General features: G+C 48.4%; 1 protein-coding gene and 1 non-coding gene across 2 annotated transcripts in view; one reads left to right on the top strand and one right to left on the bottom strand.

Annotated features, from left to right (window-relative positions):
• The window catches only part of RIN3 (Ras and Rab interactor 3), a 121,056-nt gene that overhangs the window by 88,510 nt on the left and 9,446 nt on the right, over positions 1 to 23,100 (bottom strand). Inside the window, exons 3-4 of the mRNA XM_068990986.1 lie at positions 4,618 to 4,681; positions 3,637 to 3,844 (exon numbers count right to left, since the gene is read on the bottom strand). Coding sequence (XP_068847087.1) covers positions 3,637 to 3,844; positions 4,618 to 4,681 — 272 coding nt within the window. The remainder of the gene's footprint in view (positions 1 to 3,636; positions 3,845 to 4,617; positions 4,682 to 23,100) is intronic.
• On the top strand, positions 18,695 to 18,813 carry LOC138095559 (5S ribosomal RNA). The gene has a single exon (XR_011146318.1). It is a non-coding gene; the product is annotated as a 5S ribosomal RNA (ribosomal RNA).

Genomic DNA, 23,100 nt, shown 5'->3' with positions numbered 1-23,100 from the left:
CATATCCATGCATAGAACTCGCCCTCCCAGACACTCTGAGAAAACAGTGGTAAGATCATAGTTTACCCATCTTCATATGTGTTTAAGATCATAGTTTACCCATTTTCATACATGTCTTATACCCACACCCATCTGGTATCGGTTGACCTCAGAAAGTCACTTCTTTTTCTTTTCTGCTACTAACTTTCACCCTTGTGAGGGGTGTGCTCTGGCTTAGCTAGGACTGGGGTCAAATCTCAGCCCTGTAACTCACTACCTGTGTGACCGTGGACAGGTGACTTCACTCCCAGTGGCAGATGCTGCTGGGTCCCACCCACTCTTTTTAGCAGACCCCAGCCCTGCTTCCAACAGCCAGATTGGCATCTCTTTGCCCACTGGCTATTTCTGACCAGAGTCAGAGCTTCTCATACTGAGAGCAGAAGGGAGGTGTTGGAACATGAACCATTACCCCCACTGCCTGGAACCAACGGCTCTCAGGAGGTGGTCAATAACACCAGCTCCCTCAGCCCTCGGGGTGGAATGACCTTGAGATATGTGTTCTGCCCTGGCTCCCAAAGTGCCCCAGGAGAAGCCAGCTCCATGTGCCCCCGGGGTAACCAGCATGAACGTGAAAGTGAAAGTCACTCAGTCGTGTCTGACTCTTTGTGACCGCATAGACAATACAGTCCGTGGAATTCTCCAGGCCAGAATACTGGAGTGGGTAGCCTTTCCCTTCCCCAGGGGATCTTCCCAATCCAGGGATTGAACCTAGGTCTCCCGCATTCCAGGCAGATTCTTTACCAGCTGAGCCACAAGGGAAGCCCTTTATTAGGGTTAGGGTTGATTTTATTATCTGTCTCCACTTTCTTGTCTTATTTCCCCCACTTGTGGTCACTAGGGTCACCTCCCAAATAAACCACTTGCAATCAAATCCCCAGCTTGGGAAGCCTTTGAGGTTTTGCCTTTGGGAAGCACAAACAAGGGCGCTCCCCCTCCAGCCTCAGTTTCATTATCTGTAAAACGAGGATCATGGCAGAGTCCACCTCACAGGATTGCTGTGAGGATTCAATGAGACGACAATCATATACTATACTGTACTTGGTACAGGGCCTGACATTAATAAGCATGCTCCACACAGACCACTACTATTGTTTTGAGTAGGGTTTATTGCAAACTTTTTGAGGACTGAACCATTTGATGAAGTGGGCATGACTTACACCCAATGCAGTTCGCCTTCGGACGGGTCCTCACTCTCTGGTCCACCTCCATCTACACACAGGCCTGGACACACTTCTCCTGATGACCCAGAAAGGTCCAGAAAACAGCCACCCTCACCACTGCAACCTTACACTTGGGCCTGTTTTTCAGCTGCATCCTCCCCTCAGATCCTAATGGAAGAGTGGACAACCAACCAGGCCTGCAGCCTGGGAATGCTGACCGGAACACCTGCTGGTGTGAGTCTCCAATTTTACTTTCTATGCAGTTTCATCATCTGCTCTGAAGCCTTCAGTCAGTTCAAAACGGAAAGCCTTTAGGTGGGGGAGGAATGAAACGACAGATCTAGTTTCCTGAGGACTACAGTCTCCCTGCCTGCCCCCTCTAACCCTCTCCCAGGCTGACCTGGTGCTGTGGTGGGGCTGGGCAGGTCCACAGGCTGGCGGTGGCCTCCCTTTGCTCCCTCGGGATTCTGCTTGGTCTTCAGGCCTCTCTGGTACCCACTCACTACGGCAGGGGCCTCTGTGGGACTTTACTAGAGGCCCCAAGTTGTTGTTGCTGTTCTTGTTCAGTCATTAAGTCATGTCCAACTCTTTGTGACTCATGGACTGCAGCACGCCAGGCTCCCCTGTCCTTCCCTATCTTCTGGACTTTGCTCAATTTCATGTCCATTGAGTCAGTGACGCTATCTAACCATCTTATCCTCTGCCACTGTCTTCTCCATAAGTTCCAGTAATTCCAAAGTTCAGGTACAACTGCCAAGTTGATGGATTTTTATCCATTCCATGGTAAATGAGTCCACTATCCACCTGAGTCTCCTGTGTTTAGGAGCTTGGACTATTCCCCAGAGAGTAGCGATGCATACCACCCTGAAGGTGAGACCAGCACAAATGGCTGAAAGATGTGATTCTATCTGTGTCAAATAAAACCTGTACATGGGAGCTCCCCAGCCACCTGGGTTCAAATGCCAGCTCGGGCACTGGCTCACTGTGTCCACCTGGGGACACTCAACTGCATGGTATCTCAGTTACTTTATCTGTAAAATGGGCATAATAGTAACATCTATCTCAGAGGGCTGTTGTGAGGATAACCTGCACTGGAGAACTTAGACTGTGCCCAGAATATAAGTAAGTGCCCAGAATATAAGTAAGTGCTTGGCGAATGGCTTCCTTGGAGGCCCAGATGGTAAAGAATCTGCCTGCAATGCAGGAGACCTGAGTTCGATCCCTGGGTTGGGAAGATCCCCTGGAGAAGGGCATGGCAACCCACTCCAGTATTCTTGCCTGGATAATCCCATGGACAGAGGAGCCTGGCGGGTTACAGTCCATGGGGTCGCAAAGAGTTGGACACGACTGAACAACTAACCCTTTCACCCTTTGGGGAATGCTAGCTATTACAGATGTGGGGGTCTGAACACAAGATCAGCAGGACACACACGTTCAGCAGAAATGACTTCTGGTTAAAGACCAGTGGCTGTCAGAGGCCAGGCAAAGAAGGAATAGGGAGTAACTGCTTAATGGATATGGGGCTTTATCTTGGGGCAGTGAAGTATTTTGGAACTAGATAGAAGTGCTGCTTGCATAACCTTGTGCACATACTAAATCGCTCACTTGAAAAAAGCTAATTTTATGTTATGTGAATTTCACCTCAATTTTAAAAAGCCCTGAACAAAAAAAGACTTCTGGGTAGTAGGTAGGTGGAAAAAGAGTAGGTGGCAAAGACCTTTATCAGACACTTTACTTCTTACTGTATCATTTCTGTCCAGCTTGATATTTTTTTTTTACTATATATATATATCACTTTTTAAATTAAATTAAAAAAATTTAAAGGAAGTAGCATGTATGGGGGTGGTGGAGAGTGGGTGGGATTTGATGAGCTCTGACTCATCTTTTATTATGTACCTATCTATCTTCCTCTGTAACGTTTGTACCGTGGGGAGGAAAATACTATTAATGGCCCCATTTCAAAGAGACAAGTGAGGTTCAGAAAATTTAAGCCATTTCCCAACTCACAGAGCCTGACTCAAAACCAAAAAAAAAAAAAAAAAAAACCACTCAGACAAGAGAAACCTTTCGATTATATTCCACAGCCCCTCATCCTCACATGTAAAATAAGGAGGATGTAAAATGATTTCTCGGGTTCCTCAGGCTCTGATATTCTCTAGTCCCTGGATGCCTGGCTGAGTTCTCGAAGTGCCAGTCCTGCTTGGGACACCCAAGTGCCCAGACACAGCCCGCTAGCCACGCTGCCCAAGGCTCCGCAGCGGGACACCTACTCTCCAAAGCAGAAACCAGATGGCCCAACAGTCCCTCAATCCTGAGTTCTGGTTGGAATGCTGATAAGCCTAAGAAGAGAGCAAATGGGCGGCCATCTAGAGGGCAGCTACGTCCGTACAGCTGTACCTGCCCACCGGCCACCAGGTGGAGAGACCACCCCACTCACCCCGGCTGCCTCCCGGTGTAGGATCCTGGCCGCCTCCGCCCGGCCCAGACCCAGCTGCAGCCACACCGGGCACGTCTTGACGAGTTTCTCCAGGACGCTGATGTCCCGGCGAGGAAGGCAGTTTTTCGGAGTGCCTGGCAGGCCGGGCCCCACTCCGTCTTCCTTCTCCTCTTCCTGTCTTTCTCCTTTGCCAACATCTGGAATAGGACTGCGAACAGAACAGAATGATCAGTGCATCCTGACTCAGGTCCAGAGAGGACTTGACAACAAATGGGGATTCAATTCTTATTGGATTGAATAAATCATGCTTGCTTATTCAGCATCTGCATAGCCAGGGCCTTTAGGGGAGTTAAAAAAATGGACATGATCTTCACCTTAAGGCACTTAACATGAGTAAGACATACACAGACACAACCAGGTGTAGCACAAGATCAGACTAAATATAGCAAGAGGACAGTGCAATGGAAGGAGCCAATTCCAAACCAGGGAGGGTTCATGAAAACAATGGCATTTGAGCAGAGACCTGAAGAGAATTAAAAAAAAAAAACAACTTCCTAACCGAAGTGTAATTTACACACAGTAAAATGCACTAGTCTTTAATATACAATTAGACAAACTTTGACATATGCCTGCACCCAAGTAACCATCACCCAGATCAAGACAGAGTTGTGCTGTCCAGTATGATAGCCACTAGTCATGTCAACGCTTAAGAGTCAGCCATCTGAACTGAGACACACTGTAAGTGTAAAATACACACAGGACTTCAAAGACTTGGTATAAAAAAAAAGACCACAAAATAGTCCATTAATAATATTTTACATTGATTGTGTATTGAAATGATCATTTTTGGACATACTGAGATAGAACATTATTAAAATTAATTTCACCTCTTTCTTTTTCCTTTTTTAGTGTGACTACCAGAAAATGTAAAACTACATAAGGCGCTTGCGTTGTATTTTGGTTAGATATGCTGATACAGACACTTCCAGGTTTCCCTGTCTCTCCCAGTCAATCCCCAGGATGAGGATGTAGCAGGTCAGGGTCCCTGGGAAAGGAAGAACATCACAGGCCTGAGAAATGGCGGGACAAGTAGAGGACCGGCCCAAGAGATTCCAGACTCTCCACAACATGCTTCCTCCACCCAACCCCCTACACACACACGCACGTGAGTTTGATTCCAGGAAAGGAGGAACAGCATCTTGGGGCCTCAAAGTCTGAGTTGGGGGTAGGGTGGGGTGTGAGCTGTGTGGTCTGTTTGCCTGTTACCTGAGGAACAAAATCTCTCAGGGTATCTGCAGGGGTGAAAACCTTTTTCTTTGTGGTTGCTGTTTTTGTTTGTTTTTTAGCTGTGCCCTGACCAGGGATCAAACCCGTGCCCGCTTCAGTAGAAGCATGGAGTCCTAACCACCAGACCACCAGGGACTTCCCATGGGTGAAAACCTTAATCAGATAGAAAAGGGTAGTTATAAAACCAGGAAGATGCAGCTGGTGCCTTTCCTTTGTCCTGTATCCCTGAGATGCTGCCGAAGGGCACCAGAGATCAGGTCGGCATCTGCTGTTAAGAAGCTACCTGGGGGTGGGGTAGGATGAGGCCAGGATGAGCCCTGCTAGAAGCACAGAAAAGTGGAACCATTTGCTGAGGTCAGAGGAGGTGGGGGACCCAGGAGTCCTGAGGAGGGAACAGCATTCCCTAGAGGGGAGGGCAGGGGTCCTGGCAGTTCTCTGGGTGGTGGGGAGGCTGGGAAGGTGAGGTTAAACAGGTCCAGTTGTGTTGGATTTTGCAGAGACCAGACTAGAAAGATATATATGGCGAGAGATCCAGCAAAGTCAGTGTACTAAAAATTCCCTCTTCTGATGCTCCTCACTCCTAAACCCTTCTAGAAGCCCGCCCTCCCTCCCTGGAAGCTGCGTGTGTCAGGGGTTCTTATGAATTTCTCCTCTGGGTCCACACAAGAGTGTGCCAGGTCACCAGGCCAACAGTAGTATCCAGGCAACTGCAGGCGTCATGGGGCTGGGAGGGGCAGCTGGGGGGCATCTACAGGCTGTGGAACTGGGTCTCATTTAGAGTTTGAGAGCAGGGCAGCCCAGCTCATACGGACATGACCTCTTCCCAGGGCCCGAAGTATGGCCCACATCTCCTCTGGGAAAGCAGTAAAGACAGCGGAGGCCAGAATCACCCAGAAATACACATTCTTGGTCTTCTAGGTTCTTCTAGCCTTCCTTGGAAGCACAAAAATATCTTCTGGCACCAAAAGGCTTTATAATCATCCTAAAATCTTCTTGCTTGGCCCCAGGCTTCCTCTCAGAGGCCAGTTAGGACTCTAACAGCCACCGGAGTGAGAGCAATTGGCTCCCATTTCCTCTCTGCCACTAACTAGGCTTAGGTTGCTTAGTGAAGTCTGTGAAAACATCTGTTCCCTCTTAGGGCTTCAGTTTCTGCATCTGTACACAGGGGAGAAGTGGCCTAGAAGACTCCTCTTTTTGCCAGGTGGCCTAGGTAGGACCCGGACTTTCTGGACAAGGGTCCCCATTTTCTCTTGTGGAACCAAGATCAAACAAACTTTGAAAAAAATGAGAAAGTTCACCTTGAATTCATTTATACTATGAATATTTTCTGAGGGCCTGAAAGCACCAGATGTTGTTCCAGGCATGGGGTTAGAGCAGAGAACAAAATAGCTTAAAAAGGAGAAAAACCCCTCATCTCTGGGAGAGAAGTCAGGCCACAGACAAGGTGAAGGGGTGCCCTGGGGTGTTAGATGGTGCTGAGCACCAGCCAGGCAAGCAAAGGGCTGGGGTCAGGGGAGCCCTCATTGAAAAGACTGAGTAACATCTGGATGCAGACAGCTGGGGAAAAAATTCCAGACTCAGGCAGCAAAGGCCTCGAGCAGCAGGCTTGAGTTGCCTGGTCCAGGAGGAACCACGAGGAAGCTTGGGGGTGGCAGGAGGTAGAAGGGTGAGGGTGGGAGAAGGTGAGGTCAGGGACCACAGTGGGGTGGGGTGGGGGTGTGTGTGTCTCTCTCTCTCTAAGGATTCTGGATCTACTGGGAGAGTCGCCTCTAAATCCACATAAGTAAGCACCTTCCCTGGGCTTCCGGCTAGCAACTTGCTCTCACCAGCCCCTGGGTTTTCTTGGCAAGAAGAAATGGACTGGTTAAGATGTGGTGGGGCCTGGCTGGCCTCTGGGCCCACAGACATGAACCCAATCCCCTATCCCCAGCCCTCAGCAGTCCCACCTGCCTCTTGAGGTACAGCCTGCTGCTTTCACGGTGACCAAGTAGAAACTCTGCCCCAGGCTCCAGCAAAGGGACTGTGTCATCTCTCCTTTTGTGATCATGTCCCTGCCCCACTCTAAAACTCTCAATGGCTCCCACTGCCGGAAGAGTCCAATCCAGTCCCTGATACTGAAGGCATTCCCACTGGGAGCCCCCAGCCCACAGAAGGAGGCTGCTGTCCACCACCCCTGCGAAACCTGCACATCCCCACTTGACACTCTTGCTCCAGCTATTCTGTCCACCTGCAGTGCCTTCAGATTCTCTGTGACTTCCTCTCAACAGGTAGGCAAACATTCATTAGACTGGACACAGAAAGCAAGAACCAGAAAGGAAAAGATGGATAAGTTAGTCATATCAACATTGAAACTTGTGCCCATGGAAACACCTCATGAAGAAAATGAAGACTCAAAAAAATAAAAAACCACCCTGAAGACTCAAACTACAGGCTAGGAGCAAATATCTGTAAAGCATGTATCTAATAGAGATCACACAAATTAATTTTTTAAAGGGGCTTTGAGGATGCTTCAAAGAAGAAGACATGGCCAGGAAGCAGGTAAAAAGTGCTTGACATCATTAGTCATTAAGGAAATGCAAATTAAAACCACAATAAGATACCACGACACAACCACTGGGCTAAAATTAAAAAGACTGATAACATCACATGATGGCAAGGATAGGAAGTAAACAGAACGCTCATGCTTTATTGGTGAGAATGCAAATTGGTATGACCACTATGAAAAAAGGCAGTCTTTTCAAATCAACTTTCATATACACCTGCCCCATGGCTGAGCCATTCCATTCATAGATATGTACCCAAAAGAAACGCAAAAGTATGCCCATGAAAAGACCTCTCCTTGAGTGTTCATATCAGCTTTATTCATAATAGCCCCAAACTGGTCCAGATATTCATCAATCAGAATCAGCAGACAAGTGGTACCTTACACAGTGGAAAAAATTCAACAAACAGGAACCACCGATATACACAATCCCATGTATAAACCTCAAAAACACTGCTGAGAGAAAGGAGCCAGATGCCAAAAAATACATATGATATGTATCCATGTATATGAAGTTCAGCTGGTACACTTAGCTAAGTATACTTACATTTTATTATATGCAAATTTTATACCAAAACAGTAAAAAAGAACCATAAAGAAATACTGAACTCTAGTTAGTGATATACGTGCTAAATATTCTGGGGTGTCCAGAACTTTCTTTAAAATGCAGAAGAAAAAATAAGGTGGAGAGACAGAGGAATAAACAAAAACATCGAGGGTAAGTGCTTACTCCAAAATTATTTTGACTCTTCTGTATGTCTAGTGTATTTTTTATAACAAACCACTGGGGATAAAGTTTTCCCATCCTTCAGGGCCCTGCAAGCCCTAGGTTAGGATCCAGGCTGTGTGATCTCTGGCCAGATCCTTTACTTCTCTGGGCTTCCATTTATTCACTTGTATAAAAATACTTCATAGGATAATTGTGAAAATTTGATGGGACATTTGTCAAGAACTTGGCAGAGTGCACACAATTCAGGAAATGCTAGCTACTGCTTCTCTTTTCAGCTCGCTAATTGGAATTCTTATTTTCCTCTTCTCACTATAGTTCTCCCACATTGCAGCCTTGATTGTAGGACTCAGCACATTTAGAGTGGGGTACACCTTTGTGTATTGCACTCATCTTATACCCAAGTCAATCCCAGTCCAAGTTCAAGTGCTAGGGAACCACGGCTTGACATGAACAAAAAAGCCAATTTGGGGGCACAGAAACAAATAACTTGGAGGATCCCTTTTGTAACTTGAGCTCAGCTTCTGCCGGTGGAAAGACAAATAAGACCTAGGGTTACTGCAGAAACCTTCCAGAGATGAGCACTGAAGGGGCTACGCGTGGCCACTCAGACTAAACACTCAAGAGGCCAAAGGCTCTTAAGATGCTGCTTTCCAGGAATTGTCCAAGCTGTTCAATGTTCTCCTTCCCCTCTGGGTGGGCAAGGGTGGAAGCAACAAGGGTTTGCTCAGGGCCCTCTAAGCGGTGGTTTGGCAGGATCGGAGGCTGGGAGTGGAAACTCTAAGTTTCAAAGGCTGCAGCAGGGACTATAAGTTAGCGAAGGAGCAACTGAGCCTGGGGGAGGTTTGGGCCTTACACCAGGTCACAGGAGCAGCAGAGCCCTGGAAGGACAGAGTGGCAGGGACACCTGCTCTGACAAGGCCAAGGAAGGGTAATGGGGCCAGGAAGATGGCCCCTACCCCCTGAGTCCCTGATGACCTTGAGCCTCAGGTCACTTGAGCTCTCTGGATGCCCGCTTGTGACTATTAAACGCTGGAACTGATGCTGGAGCTCCAGGCTGGACTGTTGGGCTCAAGCAGGATGGCAGAGGTGCGAACACCCTGAGCCAGCATCGTGCAGGCTGCTGCAGAGCCATGATCACGGTCATTAAACAGCTTGGCCACACCAGCTCTGACTTTGGGGGACTATCACTGAGCCCACACCACAGCCAATATGTCATCAGCTGGCACAGTCAACCGCCCCAGCTCCCACACCCTCCTGCTCACCAGCCAAGCTCCAGCTGAGGGCCCTGCGAAGGCAGCCACCAGAACCCCGAGTAATGAATGGCACTGTTAGCACAAAATAATGAGCCCAGACACTTCAGGGCAATTCCACGGGAAAGAGAAATCATTCCATGACTTGTTTCCCTTCTGCTTGCACAGGAGAAATATAGAGAACGGCTCTAATCAGCAGTCCTAACAGCCTTTCAATTCAAGGGGTGGGCTGTCCGAGGACACCCAGGCTGCCCCACCCAGGTGCAGGGTGGCCAGACACCAAGAAAAACCCTTGCCTTGGGCCACAGGGACCAGGCCTGGGCTCGGCATCCTGGCTTATTTGGGGACCTTTTCACCAGCTCCCACAGGAAGGAGGGACTTGGCATGGTGTGTCCACCCTGGCATGCTGCCTGCATTGAGTCATGGGCCTACTAAACCTTGGTGAGGAGAAAGGAAAGCCCTGCTCTGGGGTGGAGAGGCCACCCGAGGGGCCCACCTGGGTGTGGGGTCAGCTAAGAGTGCAGACCCCTGGCTGGATGCTGCCTGTCTGGGAGAAGGCCCCTTAGTTCCCAGCTCACGAGGACGCTGGCCTTGGGCTGCCTGTGTGGGCCCCGGGGAAGCAGCTCAGAAAGTTCCAATGACGCATCACTGGAAGAACTAAGGCCCCCTTGTGCAGACTTGGCCGGAACTCGGGGGGTGGCGGGGGAGTGTGGGATGGAAGGGGAGGACTGGGGAAAGGCCAGTTCCGTCCCACCCGCAGTCCTGACCAGGCCCCTGCTCCAGGACCAAGTGAGCCTATTGAGAGAAAGAAACCTGGTCCCAGCAGTCAGTGTCATGGGATGGCCCGATCACTCCGTACAGGGGTTGAGTACATGAAGACATGGAGGGGCCAGGGTGGGAGGGGCGAGCCCTGGAAATGCCAGTCAGGGCAGCAACGTGCCTGCTCATCCTCAATAGCCCATGGCATACAGTCATCCTCACGCCTACTGGAGAGGGCAGCACTGTGTCCCCCAAAGAGACAGATCCAAATTCTAGCACCCAGCCTCTGCGAATGTGACCTCACTTGGAAAAAGGATCTTTGTAAATGTAACTAAGGATGACATCATTCTCGATTTAGTGTTAGTCGCTCAGTCGTGTCTGACTCCTTGCAAACTCATGGACTGTACCCTGCCAGGCTCCTCTGTCCATGGATTCTCTAGGTAAGAATACTAGAGTGGGTTGCCATTCTCTTCTCCAGGGGATCTTCCCAACCCAGGAATCAAACCCAGCTTTCCTGCATTGCAGGCAGATTCTTTACTGTCTGAGCCACTAGGGAAGCTCTATGGATTTAGGGTGGACCCTAAATTCAGTGAGAGCTGTTCTCATAGAAAGACAGAGAGGAATCCTCTGGCTTCGGTGGTTAGGGCTCTGAGCTTCCACTGCAGGAGGCAGGGGTTCTTAGTTTAGGGAACTAAGATCCCACATGCACAGACACAGAGATATAAGAAAATCACATGAAGGCAGGGAAGAAAGTAGAGTTAGGAGTTTGGAACACCAAGGATTGACGGCTACCACCAGAGGCTGCAGAGAGGCATGGCCCTATTCTCTCAAAGCTTCCAGACAGAACCAACCCTGCTGACCCCTTGGTCTTGAACTTCTGGCCTCCAGAACCATGAGAAAATACATTTCTATTGTTAATAGCTCCAAGGTTCATGATGACTTGCTGCTGCAGCTCTTGGAAAGTAACATATCTACCTGACAGTCTCATGTAAAGATGAGGACATTGAGGCACAGAAAGGTTAAACAGCTCATCCAAGGTTGTGCACGTGTGCTCCATCATGTCTGACTCTTTGCAACACTTTGGACTGTAGCCCGCCAGGCTCCTCTGTCCATGGGGGTTTTTCAGGCAAGAATATTGGAGTGGGTTGCCATTTCCAATCCAGGGGATCTTCCCCATCCAGGGATCAAACCCGACGTTCCTGGGCCTCCTGCAGCTCCTGCATTGCAGGTGGATTCTTTGCTTGCTGAGCCATCAGGGAAGCCCAAGGTCACACAGCCTCTAAGTGGCAGAGCTGGGCTTCATATCTGGACAATCTGAACCCAGAGTCTGGGCTACTCACCTCTACACTATTCTAGTTCTTGAAGAAACTTTGAAAATTTCCCATGTGTATGTATCCTTATAGTACTTGGCAAAGAAAGTGCTCATTAAAGTTTGTTGACCCATTCGGAATTTATATAAACACAGAGACACAGAAATATAAACATACACAGAAATAACGTCCTGAAGGCTCTGTATGACATCAGTAAGAACTGTTATTTCTGAGAAGTGCATGTAGGGGGTTGTTTCAAATTTTTATGCCAATTATGCATTACTTCTATGATTAAAATCACCTTAAATCAACGTGTAGAAATACGCCGGTTTGTCACATAAATGCATGCAGGGTGGAGAGCTGGTGGCTTTGGGATTTCCTGAGCCGGCTTGGTGATCATTTCACACACTGCAAAGCCAGCTCCGCACTGACTCGCTAAGAGGTCTATTTGCCTAACCACACTCACCTCCCGTCACCTCTTCTGTGAAATGGGGAGTAAGTATAACAGGCAGAGAGGGTTTCCCTCGGGAGTAGAGAGGATCAGATGCGCACACTGTGCGCTATTATCCTGAGAGTGATTGAGAGCAAACTTCTAAGAGCCATAACTGAATTGCCTGGTGGGGCTTCCATGCCCAAGCTGAGCTTCCAGAAGTCCAAAGCCTCCCTCCTTTTGAAGTGGCAGCTATTTCTCGAGCTGGGGCAAAACTGTCCAGAGGCCCCAGGGGTGTTTTCCTCGTGTCTGATCCTGGAGAACCAGCTGAGCCTTGACACTCCCAGGGGAGGGGAGGGGCAGTCACTCGTGGCTGTGCCCACCCACCTTCTCACTACGATTAGTGGTGGTCATTTCACATTCCACATAGCCCCAAGGTGAAAACTAGGACTCAAGCAGTTTCAGGCCCAGCCCTGCCACATCTGGCCGTGTGACCCAGGGTGAGATTTTTCACCTCTGTGGGCCTCAGTTTTCTCATCTGCGCAATGGAGCTGGTAATCCCTGCCACGTGTGCATGAAGCAGCATCTGGCACACAAGAACACCTTGAATATGTCACTACTCTCGCTGGCCTAACCACACATGTGGTCCTGCCCTGTTTCTCCTACGAATGCCAACATGAGAAATGACCTGAGATAGGGGAGAATCCATTGCTCAGCCCCCTGAATGCCACCAGCACACCAAGGAGGAAAAGCACCCCCATGAGAACAAAAACAATTGCACCTGCTCTGAAAGACTGTCAAAATCTAAAAGAGGGATGCTGTAGCCAGGCCCCAGCAGCCTCACTCCCAGGACACACGCAGGCATAAGGAGACAACTGATAATGGAAGCACCTATAATGAAAGAAAATGGGAACAACCAATGTCCATCCATGAGAAACAGGCATGAGAAAATGATCAATAAGTTGTGATTCTTCCACCCTGGACTACCACACAGCTGCTAAAAGTTAGGAACCAGTTGCTATTGGGTGAAATCGCAAAATCCTGTCAGTTGCATTGATGTTAATTTCCTGATATTGATCCTTGTGCTGAGGTTATGTCAGAGAAAGTCCATGTTTGGGAAATATTCACAGACATATGTGCAGGTAAAGAAGCACAGTGTCTGCAACTTACTCTCACAAGTTCAGAAAAAGTGAAGCGAAAACCAACAGATGTGATAAAATGTTCATAATTGGTAAATCTGACTGAAGACTGTACAGGAATTCACTGTACTACTCCAGTAACTTTTCTGGGAGTCTGAAGTTATTTTAAAAGAAAAAGTTAAGAAGCTTTAAAATCAAACAAACCAAAATCCCAATGTTGAATGAAATAAGCAAACTACAGAAGGAATGAAAACACTTATATAAAGTGTAAAAGGGTACACAACAGTTCTATGTTGTTTTGTAAATACACAGGCACACCAAATCCAGGACAATGGTGGCCTCTGAGGAGCTGGAAGAAAATGGGATCTGGGAACTGTGTGAAGGAGGCTTTGGCCAGTTCTGCAATGATTTATTTATTTTTAAAATGTCAGAAACACGCACCTTCTCCCCAGGTCCTCCAGAACTTGCCACAAGCCCAGGCATTGTAGAGTGGTGGGGGGGGGGGGGGGTCTTAGGATGTTACTGAGTCCAAACTCACTCTGCTTGCCGCACGACAGGCCAATGAATCAAGGTGTTGAGACAAGGAATATGCCTTTAATCAGAAAGCCGGCTGACCGAGAAGATGGCAGACTAATGTCTCAAAATAACCATTTGTCGGGGTCTGGATGCCAGCTTCTTTTATAGAACCAGAGAGAGAAGGGGTGAGGAACTAAAGTCAAAAGGCAGAATAGAGAGGGAGAAGCAGTGAGGAAGTGAAGTATTAATACAAAGGGCCATCAGTCTTACCAAACATCTCCCGGAAAGGCCAGCCTGTGGAAGGGGTGTGTTAATCTCTTCTTTCCTGCAGCCATTCACAAGTGGGCAGGGTCAGATTATCTTCCTAATAGCTGAACAAAGGCTAACAGTTAGTCCAACAACAGAGTTTGCCTGGTGACTCAGATGGTAAAGAATCTGCCTGCAATGCAGGAGATGGGGTTCCGTCCCTGGATCAGGAAGATCCCCTGGAGAAGGGAATGGCAGCCCACCCCAGTATTCTTGCCTGGAAAATTCCATGGACAGAGGAGCCTGGCAGGCTACAGTCCATGGAGTCGCAAAGAGTCAGACACAACTGAGTGACTTACACACATACAGTCCAACAGTCAGGCAGAGGGGCAGGGTCCCCCGAGGCAGGCCATCATGTATTGTTATAATGGTGGCGCTAGGGGTGAAGACCCCGCCTGCCAGTGCAGAAGACTCGGGTTTGATCCTTGGGTTACGAAGATTCCCTTGAGGAGGGCGTGGCAACCCACTCCAGTATTCCTGTCTGGAGAATCCCATGGACAGAGGAGCCTGGCGGGCTACAGTCCGTGGGGTCGCAAAGAGTTGGACATGACTGAAGCGACTGAGCATGCACATAACAGCAGCAATGAAAAGCAAGTCAAAGAAACAGTTCCAGCACGGAGTCAGACCTGGTTCTTCTCTGCAACAAGAACACCTAAGCCTGTCCCTTCTGCCAGGCCAGTTCCTCTGGGATGACTCCCATCGTTTGTTTTTCTTGGCATTTTTAAGACCGTTCTGGAGCCCGAGGGCCTGTGTTGATAGGTAATCAAGATGAGTCCATCCAAAGAATCAGGCCGTGGGGGACTTTAAGGAAAATCTTCTGACAGCTGCGACAGCACAGCAGAAGCCAGAGAAGGCCACTGGGACTGTGACTCCACACTGTGGCAGCTACAAGACTTAGGCCAAGGAGCAGCAGCTGATGCCAGAGTGAGAGACAGCTTGGAGTTCTGACTACAGGTGAAGATGCCAGCAGGAACATGCAAGACTGGCTGCAGGTATCTGGAGCTGGGAGAACTCCTTCTGAGGCCCCAGTGCTATGAACAAACACCCACCCTGGGCTCAGTGTCCCCCAGTGTAAACAGGGAGCCTAGGCCACTGATGAAATTAAAATTCATATTTTAGGGCAAGATGAGAAAATTTAAAATAACCCGATCTATTTATTTTTGGCTGTGCTGGGTCATCATTGTTGCACAGGGTTTTTGCACAGGGTTTTGCATCGTTGTTGCACGGCGAATGGGGGCCACTGTCTATTAATAGTTGCGATGCAGGGGTTTCTCATTGCAGTGGCTTCTCTTGTTGTGGAGCATAGGCCCTAGGGCACAGGCTCTGGAGTTGTGGCAAATGGGGTTAGTTGCTCTGAGGCATGTGGGATCTTTCCAGACCAGGGATCAAAGTCATGTCCCCAGCACTGGCAGGCAGATTCTTTACCAGTGAGCCACCAGGGAAGCCCGAGATGAGAAAATTTAAACATAAATTTTTTCCTTGCTGATTTGGGCCTCCTCCTTCCCCTTTAGTGCATGTTGTGCAACCTCATTAAGCAAACCTTCCTAGGTGACAACATTCCTTCTTTAATCTTGTAAGGGGCCACGAGGGGCCACCCAAGACCCGCTACACACTTTGTAGTGTAGATCTGGACTGTGTAACCTGTCAATGACTTGAGAATGGCCCTTTCTCAAAAACTTACATACCTGGGCTCTGACCTCTAAAAGAGTGGAACAATTCTCAGAGCTTTCTGAAAGACAGCCTCCTGGATTATAATGCTCAGGTCGGCTCAAATAAAAAATTTCATTTCCTTCTAGATCAACTATTTTTTTAAGGGATGTGTTTATTTCTGGCTGCCCTGGGTCTTCGTCGCTGCATGAGGTCCTTCTCCGGTAGCAGCAAGTGGGATCTACTCTCTGTTGCAGCGTTCAGGCATCTCACTGAGCACAGGCTCCGGGCATGTGGGCTCAGTAGTTGTGGTGTACGGGTTTAGTTGTCCCGCAGCACGTGGACCAGGGATTGAATCTGAGTCCCCTGCACTGGCAGGTGGATTCTTTCCTGCTGAGCCACCAGGGAAGCCCCTAGATCAATTATTGATTAATTCTTTCATCTACACCACTTGCCTCAGAGGTCATGGGACAGGGTAAGGAAGAACTCAGTCACAGTGGACACTTAAGTGGTAACTCCTAGATGAGATGAAGAGCTCAAGACTGTTCATGGAAGAAGTCAAGGCTCATCAGATCCTGGGACAGGGCAGGGAAGGCGAACCCGTTGGTGAAGGAGGAGAATCTGGGGACTTTGGGGGTGGATGAGCATGAAACCAAGCCCCCCCCGGGAACTGAGTTGCCCCACTGAGTTTATGATTAACCTCTCTATCCAAAACTTGATTCCTTTTCTTGGCCTGCCCCTGTTCACCTCAGGATTGCGGTTTATCGAAGAAATGGGGGAACTGAAACTAAGTAGGACACTTTGGGGCCTTCCTGGGCACAAAAGCCCCTTGTTGTGCCCTGTTTCTTGTTTGTAGAAAAAGGCTTTGGTCTCCTAGGCCTTCCCTGAGTTCCAAAGAGCGGACTTAAGCAGTCAGTAATTAGGGAAGTGAAGGAATGCAGAAACAAAGGGAAAGCAGTCCATCAAGAAGAGCAATGACAACTTAGCAGTTCAGTGATTAAAAAAAAGTGTCCTAGTCCCTCCTTAAGGGATACGCGGAACAATCTGATGCATATCTTTGAGTTGTTCTGCAGAAACTAAGATCAGCCACCCAGGTAAAGGATGGTCACTACATGGCTGACATAAGCACAGAGACTCCAGACTGGCTGGAACCAGGTTGATGATGAAGATTCCCAAAACAGCACCCTGTTGCCTCACCACCAACCAATCAGAAGTCCCTGAGCTGCTGTTCTCACCCCCAATACTGCCTTAGCCACTTGGAACTTCGGGTCTTCCTTTGGAGCACTACCTGCTCATGCTGTTTGCTTGCCACCTGCAGTAAATGCTGTACTTTCCTTCACTACAACCGGGTGTCAGTAGATCGACTTCGCTGCACGCGGGTGAGTGGACCCACGTTCTGCTGAGTAACAAGCACTCCAAAAGACCTGTTGCAGCAGTTGGCTTGGATCAGTGATGTGCTATTAAGCACCTGTCCACAACAACAACAACAAAAGTCCTGACGTATAGTGAATGAGGATTGCCATGGCTGTAAGTATTCCCACCATTGCTAATAAGAAGTTATCGATGATTTAACAACTAGCTTAAAATGTCTGAATATTGAACAAGACTTTGTAAGCCTATCAGCTGTCCTCTACCTCAGAGGTTCCCCTAACACTGGGAACTCTCTGTACCATCCCAATACGTAGCTGTATCTGTTTGAAGACCTCTAATGACAGGGAGCTCACTACCTCACTGGGCAAGTCATTCTGAGAAGCAGTCCTCTGTTTCCACTGGGATGAAATCTGTTCCTCTGAATCCTTCCTCTTGTTTCTTTTTCTACCCCGTATAAGGCCGCTGGGACAACACGCCCCATTCCCACGCAGCCCTTCAACTATGCGGAGAAGGCCAGCCCAACTCCTACCCCGATCCTCTAGGGTCATCTCTTTTCCAGGTTGATCAGCCCGCCTCTCCTTGTGGTACCCATAGGTAACATTTACCTTTTCCCTTGTGTCTGACACTGAGCCACACATTGGTTTACACACACTGTCTCCATGACTTTGCATACAGAGTGCTTTGCTTTCTAGTAATATTTTAAGGTGTACACTGAGATAGTGTTTAGTACAATCACAGAATCATGCAACTATCACTGCAGTTCATTTTGGGATATCTTCACCATCCCAACAAGGGATGCTGTCCTCATTAACTGTCATTCCCCATTTCCTCCTAATGCCCCAGCCAGTGTCAACCACTAATCCATCTTCTGTCTTTATAGGTTTGCCTTCTGATATTCCCCATACGGAATCATACAGTGTGTGGTCTTTTATGTTTGGTTTCTTTCACTTGGCATAATGTTTTTAAGGTTCACCTGGGCTTCCCTGGTGGCTCAGACAGTAAAGAATCTGCCTGCAATGCAGGAAACCCAGGTTCGATCCCTGATCAGGAAGCTCCGCTGGAGAAGGGTATGGCACCCCACTCCAGTAATCCTGCCTGGAGAAGTCCATGGACAGAAGAGCCTGGTGGGCTACAGTCCATGGGGTGGCAAAGAGTCGGACACGACTGAGCCACCAACACTTTCACTTTCACGCTGTCACGACTTACATCATGCCTCAGTCCTCCCTTTCTTTTTTAAAAATTTTATTCATTTATTTTTGGCTGTGCTGGGTCTTTGCTGCTGTGCGGGCTTTTCTCCCGTTGCAGCTGGTGGGGGCTACTCTCTAGTCGTGGTGTGAGGGCTTCTTTTGTTGTGGAGCATGGGTTCTAGGCCATGTGGGCTCAGCAGCTGCAGCTCCTGGGCTCTGGAGCACAGGCTCAGTAATTGTGGCACAAAGGCTTAGTTGCTCCACGGCATGTGGGATCTTCTCGGCCCAAGAATCAAACCCACGTCTCTTGGATTGGCAAGTGGATTCTTTACGAATCCACCATCTTTCCGGGCGCCAGGGAAGCTCCAGTGCTTCATTTCTTTTGAGTGCCAAATAGTATTCCATTGTATGGACATACCGCACGGTACTTGTCCCATTAGTTGATGGATATTTGGGTTGATCCACTCTTGGGCCTTTATGAATAACACCACTGATATTCATGTATGAGTTTCTGTATAGACATTGTTTTCAATTCTCTTGGGCATATACTTAAGACTAGAATTGCTGGGTCATATGGTAACTCTGTCTACGGCCATACCACCCTGAATGCGCCCGATCTCATTTGATCTTGGAAGCTAAGCAGGGTCGGGCCTGGTTAGTACCTGGATGGGAGAACTCCTGGGAATACTAGGTACTGTTGGCTTGGTCCTCCCTGGTGGCCCAGTCAGTAAAGAATCCGCCTGCAGTGTGGGAGACCTGGGTTCGATCCCTGGGTTGGGAAGATCCCTGAAGAAGGGAGCAGCTACCCACTCCAGTATTCTGGCCTCGAGAATTCCACGGACTGTATAGTCCATGGGGCCGCAAAGAGTCGCTTGACTTTCATGGTAACTCTATATTTAGCATGTGAAGAACTGCCAGACTGTTTTTTCCAAAATGGCTAAAGAATTTACATCCCACTGACAGTGCAGGGCGGGGGGAGGGCGGGGTCCCAATTTCTCCACATTCTTATCAACACTTGCTATTATCATTTTGAAATATTATTTATTTATTTATTTATTTGGCTGCATTGGATCTTAGCTGTGGCATGTGGGATCTTCGCTCTTTGCTGAGGCATGTAGGATCTTTAGTGGCAGTGTGAGAACTCTCAGTTGTGGCATACGGGATCTAGTTTCCTGACCAGTGATTGAACCCAGGGCCCCTGCATTGGGAGTGCAGAGTCTTAGCCATTGGGCCACCAGGGAAGTCCCGTTATTAGCTATCTTTATTGTTATAGCCATCTTAGTGGGTATAAAGTTGTATTTCATTGTGTTTTTTTCTTCCAGTTTTCCTGCAATATAACGGACATACATCATTATATAAGTGTAAGGTGTACAGAATAATGATCTGGCTAACTCACATCATGAGACGATCATCACAAAAGTTCAGTGAATGTCTCATTGTGATTTTGACTTACATTTCTCTGATGTAAAACTACACTGAGAATCTTAATGATGATTTGTAGATATTCTCTAGAAAAATTTTTTTTTCAGATTTTTTGCCTGTTTTAGAATTAGATTATCTTTTTATTATTGAGTCGTAAGTTCTTTATATATCATATGCTTAAGTGCCTTATAAGGTGTTCGATTTGCAAATATTTTCTCCCATTCTATGGGTTGTCTTTTAATTTTCCCGATGAAAAGATGAAGGTGTCCTTTGAAACACAAAAGTTTTTAATTTTGGTGAGATCCAATTTACCTATTTTCTTTTTGGTTGCTTGTACTTTCCATGTCATAGCTAAGAAACCAACATCTAATTCAAGATCATGAAGATTTACCCCTGTTTTCTTCTGAGACCTTTTACACTTAGGTCTTTGTTCCATTTTGAATTAATTTTTGCATATGATATGAGATAGGGTCCAACCTCCTCCTTTTGCATTTGGAGATGCTTTTGAACTATGGTGTTGGAGAAGACTCTTGAGAGTCCCTTGGACTGCAAGGAGATCCAACCAGTCCATCCTAAAGGAGATCAGCCCTGGGTGTTCTTTGGAAGGACTGATGCTAAAGCTGAAACTCCAGTACTTTGGCCACCTCATGCGAAGAGCTGACTCATTGGAAAAGAACCTGATGCTTGGAGGGATTGGCGGCAGGAGGAAAAGGGGACGACAGAGGATGAGATGGCTGGATGGCATCACCGACTCAATGGATGTGAGTTTGAGTGAACTCTGGGAGCTGGTGATGGACAGGGAGGCCTGGCATGCTGTGATTCATGGGGTCGCAAACAGTCGGACACGACTGAGCGACTGAACTGAACTGATCCTGTTGTCCCAGCAACATCTGTTGTAAAGATGATTTTTTCCCTGTTGAATCTTCTTTGCACCCTAGTTGAAAATCAATTGACTGTAAATTATGGAGTGGTTTTGAACCCCTTCATTGTACTGTTTTTATCCTCCTGAGTGTGCTGAGTATCCTTCTGTCTTTCTACCTCTGAAATATAGAGTCTCAAGCTAGGAAATAATTTTCCAGGTGTGTCCTGAGCAGCTTATAAAGGAGCATGACCATCACCTCTCTCAATCTAGACAGTCTACTTCTGTTAACATGACCTAAGACAGCTCAGCTTTTCTGCAGCTATGTACACAACATTCTTGGGGAACTATGGGCAACCTTTTTGAATTCTGAGGTTGCGATCACAATGTGGAGATGAAAGGAGATAAAAAGAGCTTAGGGGATGAGTAATTACATGCAGATACTGTTTTCATCAGGATAACAGGGACAACACAAAGGAAATGACACAGCTCAGACTCAAGAGACCATGGTCTGGTTGTGTTGTTCACGCTGAGACCTTTGGCCACTCACTTCCCATCTCCAGGTTCAGTGGCTTCTTCAGTAAAATGAGAAGACTGCTGTAGATTTGGAATGGCAAGTAGGTTGAATTTCCCTGTGAACTCCAGTTGATAGGCAGCAGCTGCCCAGAATGTTACACTAAAGGCTCGGCAGAGAAAGTCTGCTGGGATCGCCTAGTGTTGTCAGCCACGGGCTGGGTACTGGGCTATGCATTGTCTGAGCCTGGACGAGACCTAAGACTGGGGTTCCTTCCAGCACTATGCATTCCATGATTCTGCGACTCACCAGACCCCTAGCTCATACCATCTGAAGTCTCTCTGCCAAGCCAGACTGGCTCTGGCCCAGCAGACAGTCTGAGAGAAGGTAGGCAGCCAGGCCAGCTTCTCTGTGGTTCCGCTCCACCAAATGCTTTTTCCTGGACCTGTGAAAGCTGAGCCACAGCTGCCGCGTGGTTCCACTTCTGGCCCAGCCTTTGGAATCACGTGGAGACGGAAGAGAGGCAGCCAGTCGCAGAATCAGCATCACTCACATGTATATCATCTGCAAATGCTCAACCAATGCTTCCAGCCCGGTTCCATGGGCCAGATAACTGCATGAGGCCCTGGTGGGCTCCCAGTCACTGGGGCTCCAAGAACGGTGCCTGGGATCCTGTTGTGAGAGAGCTCCCTAGGTGTCTCCTTACCGGGAGACCAAAAGGCCTTCTGAGATGAGGTAGGGCATGGGGTGCACCTTAAGTCCCCAACCCTCGGTGGGCGCCCCCCGGGAAGCTGGGACCGGACTTGGAGGGCCCCTGCCCACAGCCTCGCTGAGGGGAAGTCAGCTAGAGCAGGTCTTCCGGGCCCCGGAAGTGCTGAGAACAGGTCTGGCTGTCTCAGCTCGCACGTCACAGCCCACATCAAGGGATCAAGCGGGTCTACGGCCTTCAAACTTTCCACACCTGTGTGCTGCAGGCCTCTGCTGCCCGGTGTGTTTCAGGCCCACCTGGCTCCCAGCCTTGCCTCCTGGGCTGCCTGCCTGATGCCCACAGCCTTCCCAGGACTGGGGGACAGTTCCTCCATTCTCCCTCTGCAACCTCTGGCTCACGGGTCCCAGTCCCTTTCCATACCCCAGCCAGGCCCTTGAACCCAGCCTGATGGGCAGGTCAGCCTGCTCATCCTGCTGACCTCCCTCCCCCAATCCCAGCCTAGGCTAGGACTGTCTGCTGTCAGAACCTGGTTCATAGGTGATGATACCCATTCTGGCCCCAGTGCTATGTGCGATTAGGCCTTGAGGGGTATGCTGACTAGCAGTTTAAGCATGGGCTTGGGAACCAGAGAGCCTGGGTTGGAATCCCAGCATGTTGGCCTTGGCACATGACCAAACAATTCTGTCTCAATTTCCTCACATTTAAAATGGGAAATATAAGCATTACTGCCTTATGGAATTGTTGAGGATAGTGCCTGGCATACAGCAAACATTCATTGAGGTTATTATCATACATTCATTCATCCAGTAATTTATTGAGCATCTGCTATGGACCAACATCATTCTAGACTTATCACAATAATACTTACAATAATAGCCACACACAGCAAAAAAGCACTGACATTCCCTCCCTTCCCCTGCCCCTTTAAAAACTCCTGGGAAATTTCACTGAACATGGAAGTGGTTACTAGAGACGACAGAATTTGGGGTACCAACTTCCTGGCTGAGATTGAAGCTGAAAGCAGTGGGGACAAGAACCCAAGTCACCAAGGGCAATGGACAGGCCCCGTGCATCTCTGTGATACGTTCACATTAAGGTGCTCTGATGCCAGACTTTCCTCGTGGCTCAGTGATAAACAGTCCACCTGCCAATGCAAGAGGTGGGTTCCACCCCTGGTCCAGGAAGATCTCACATGCCTCGGAGCAATGAAGCCCATGTACCACAACTACTGAGCTGGTGCTCTAGAGCCTGGGAGCCACAAATATTGAAGACGGAATACTAGAACCCGTGCTCTGAAACAAGAGGAGCATTGCAGTGAGAAGCCTGCACACTGCAACTAGAGCGTAGCCCCCACTTGCCACAACTGGAGAAAAGCTGTGCATCAGCAAAGACCCAGCACGACCAACAATAAATACCGTACATCCTTTCACACCTTTTGGATTTCAACCATGGAACTATATCACACATCTGAAAAATGATCAAAGCA

Source organism: Capricornis sumatraensis, chromosome 19 (assembly GCF_032405125.1).
Source record: "Capricornis sumatraensis isolate serow.1 chromosome 19, serow.2, whole genome shotgun sequence".
Classification (NCBI taxonomy): Eukaryota; Metazoa; Chordata; class Mammalia; order Artiodactyla; family Bovidae; genus Capricornis; species Capricornis sumatraensis.
This window is presented reverse-complemented; position numbering and strand designations above follow the sequence as displayed.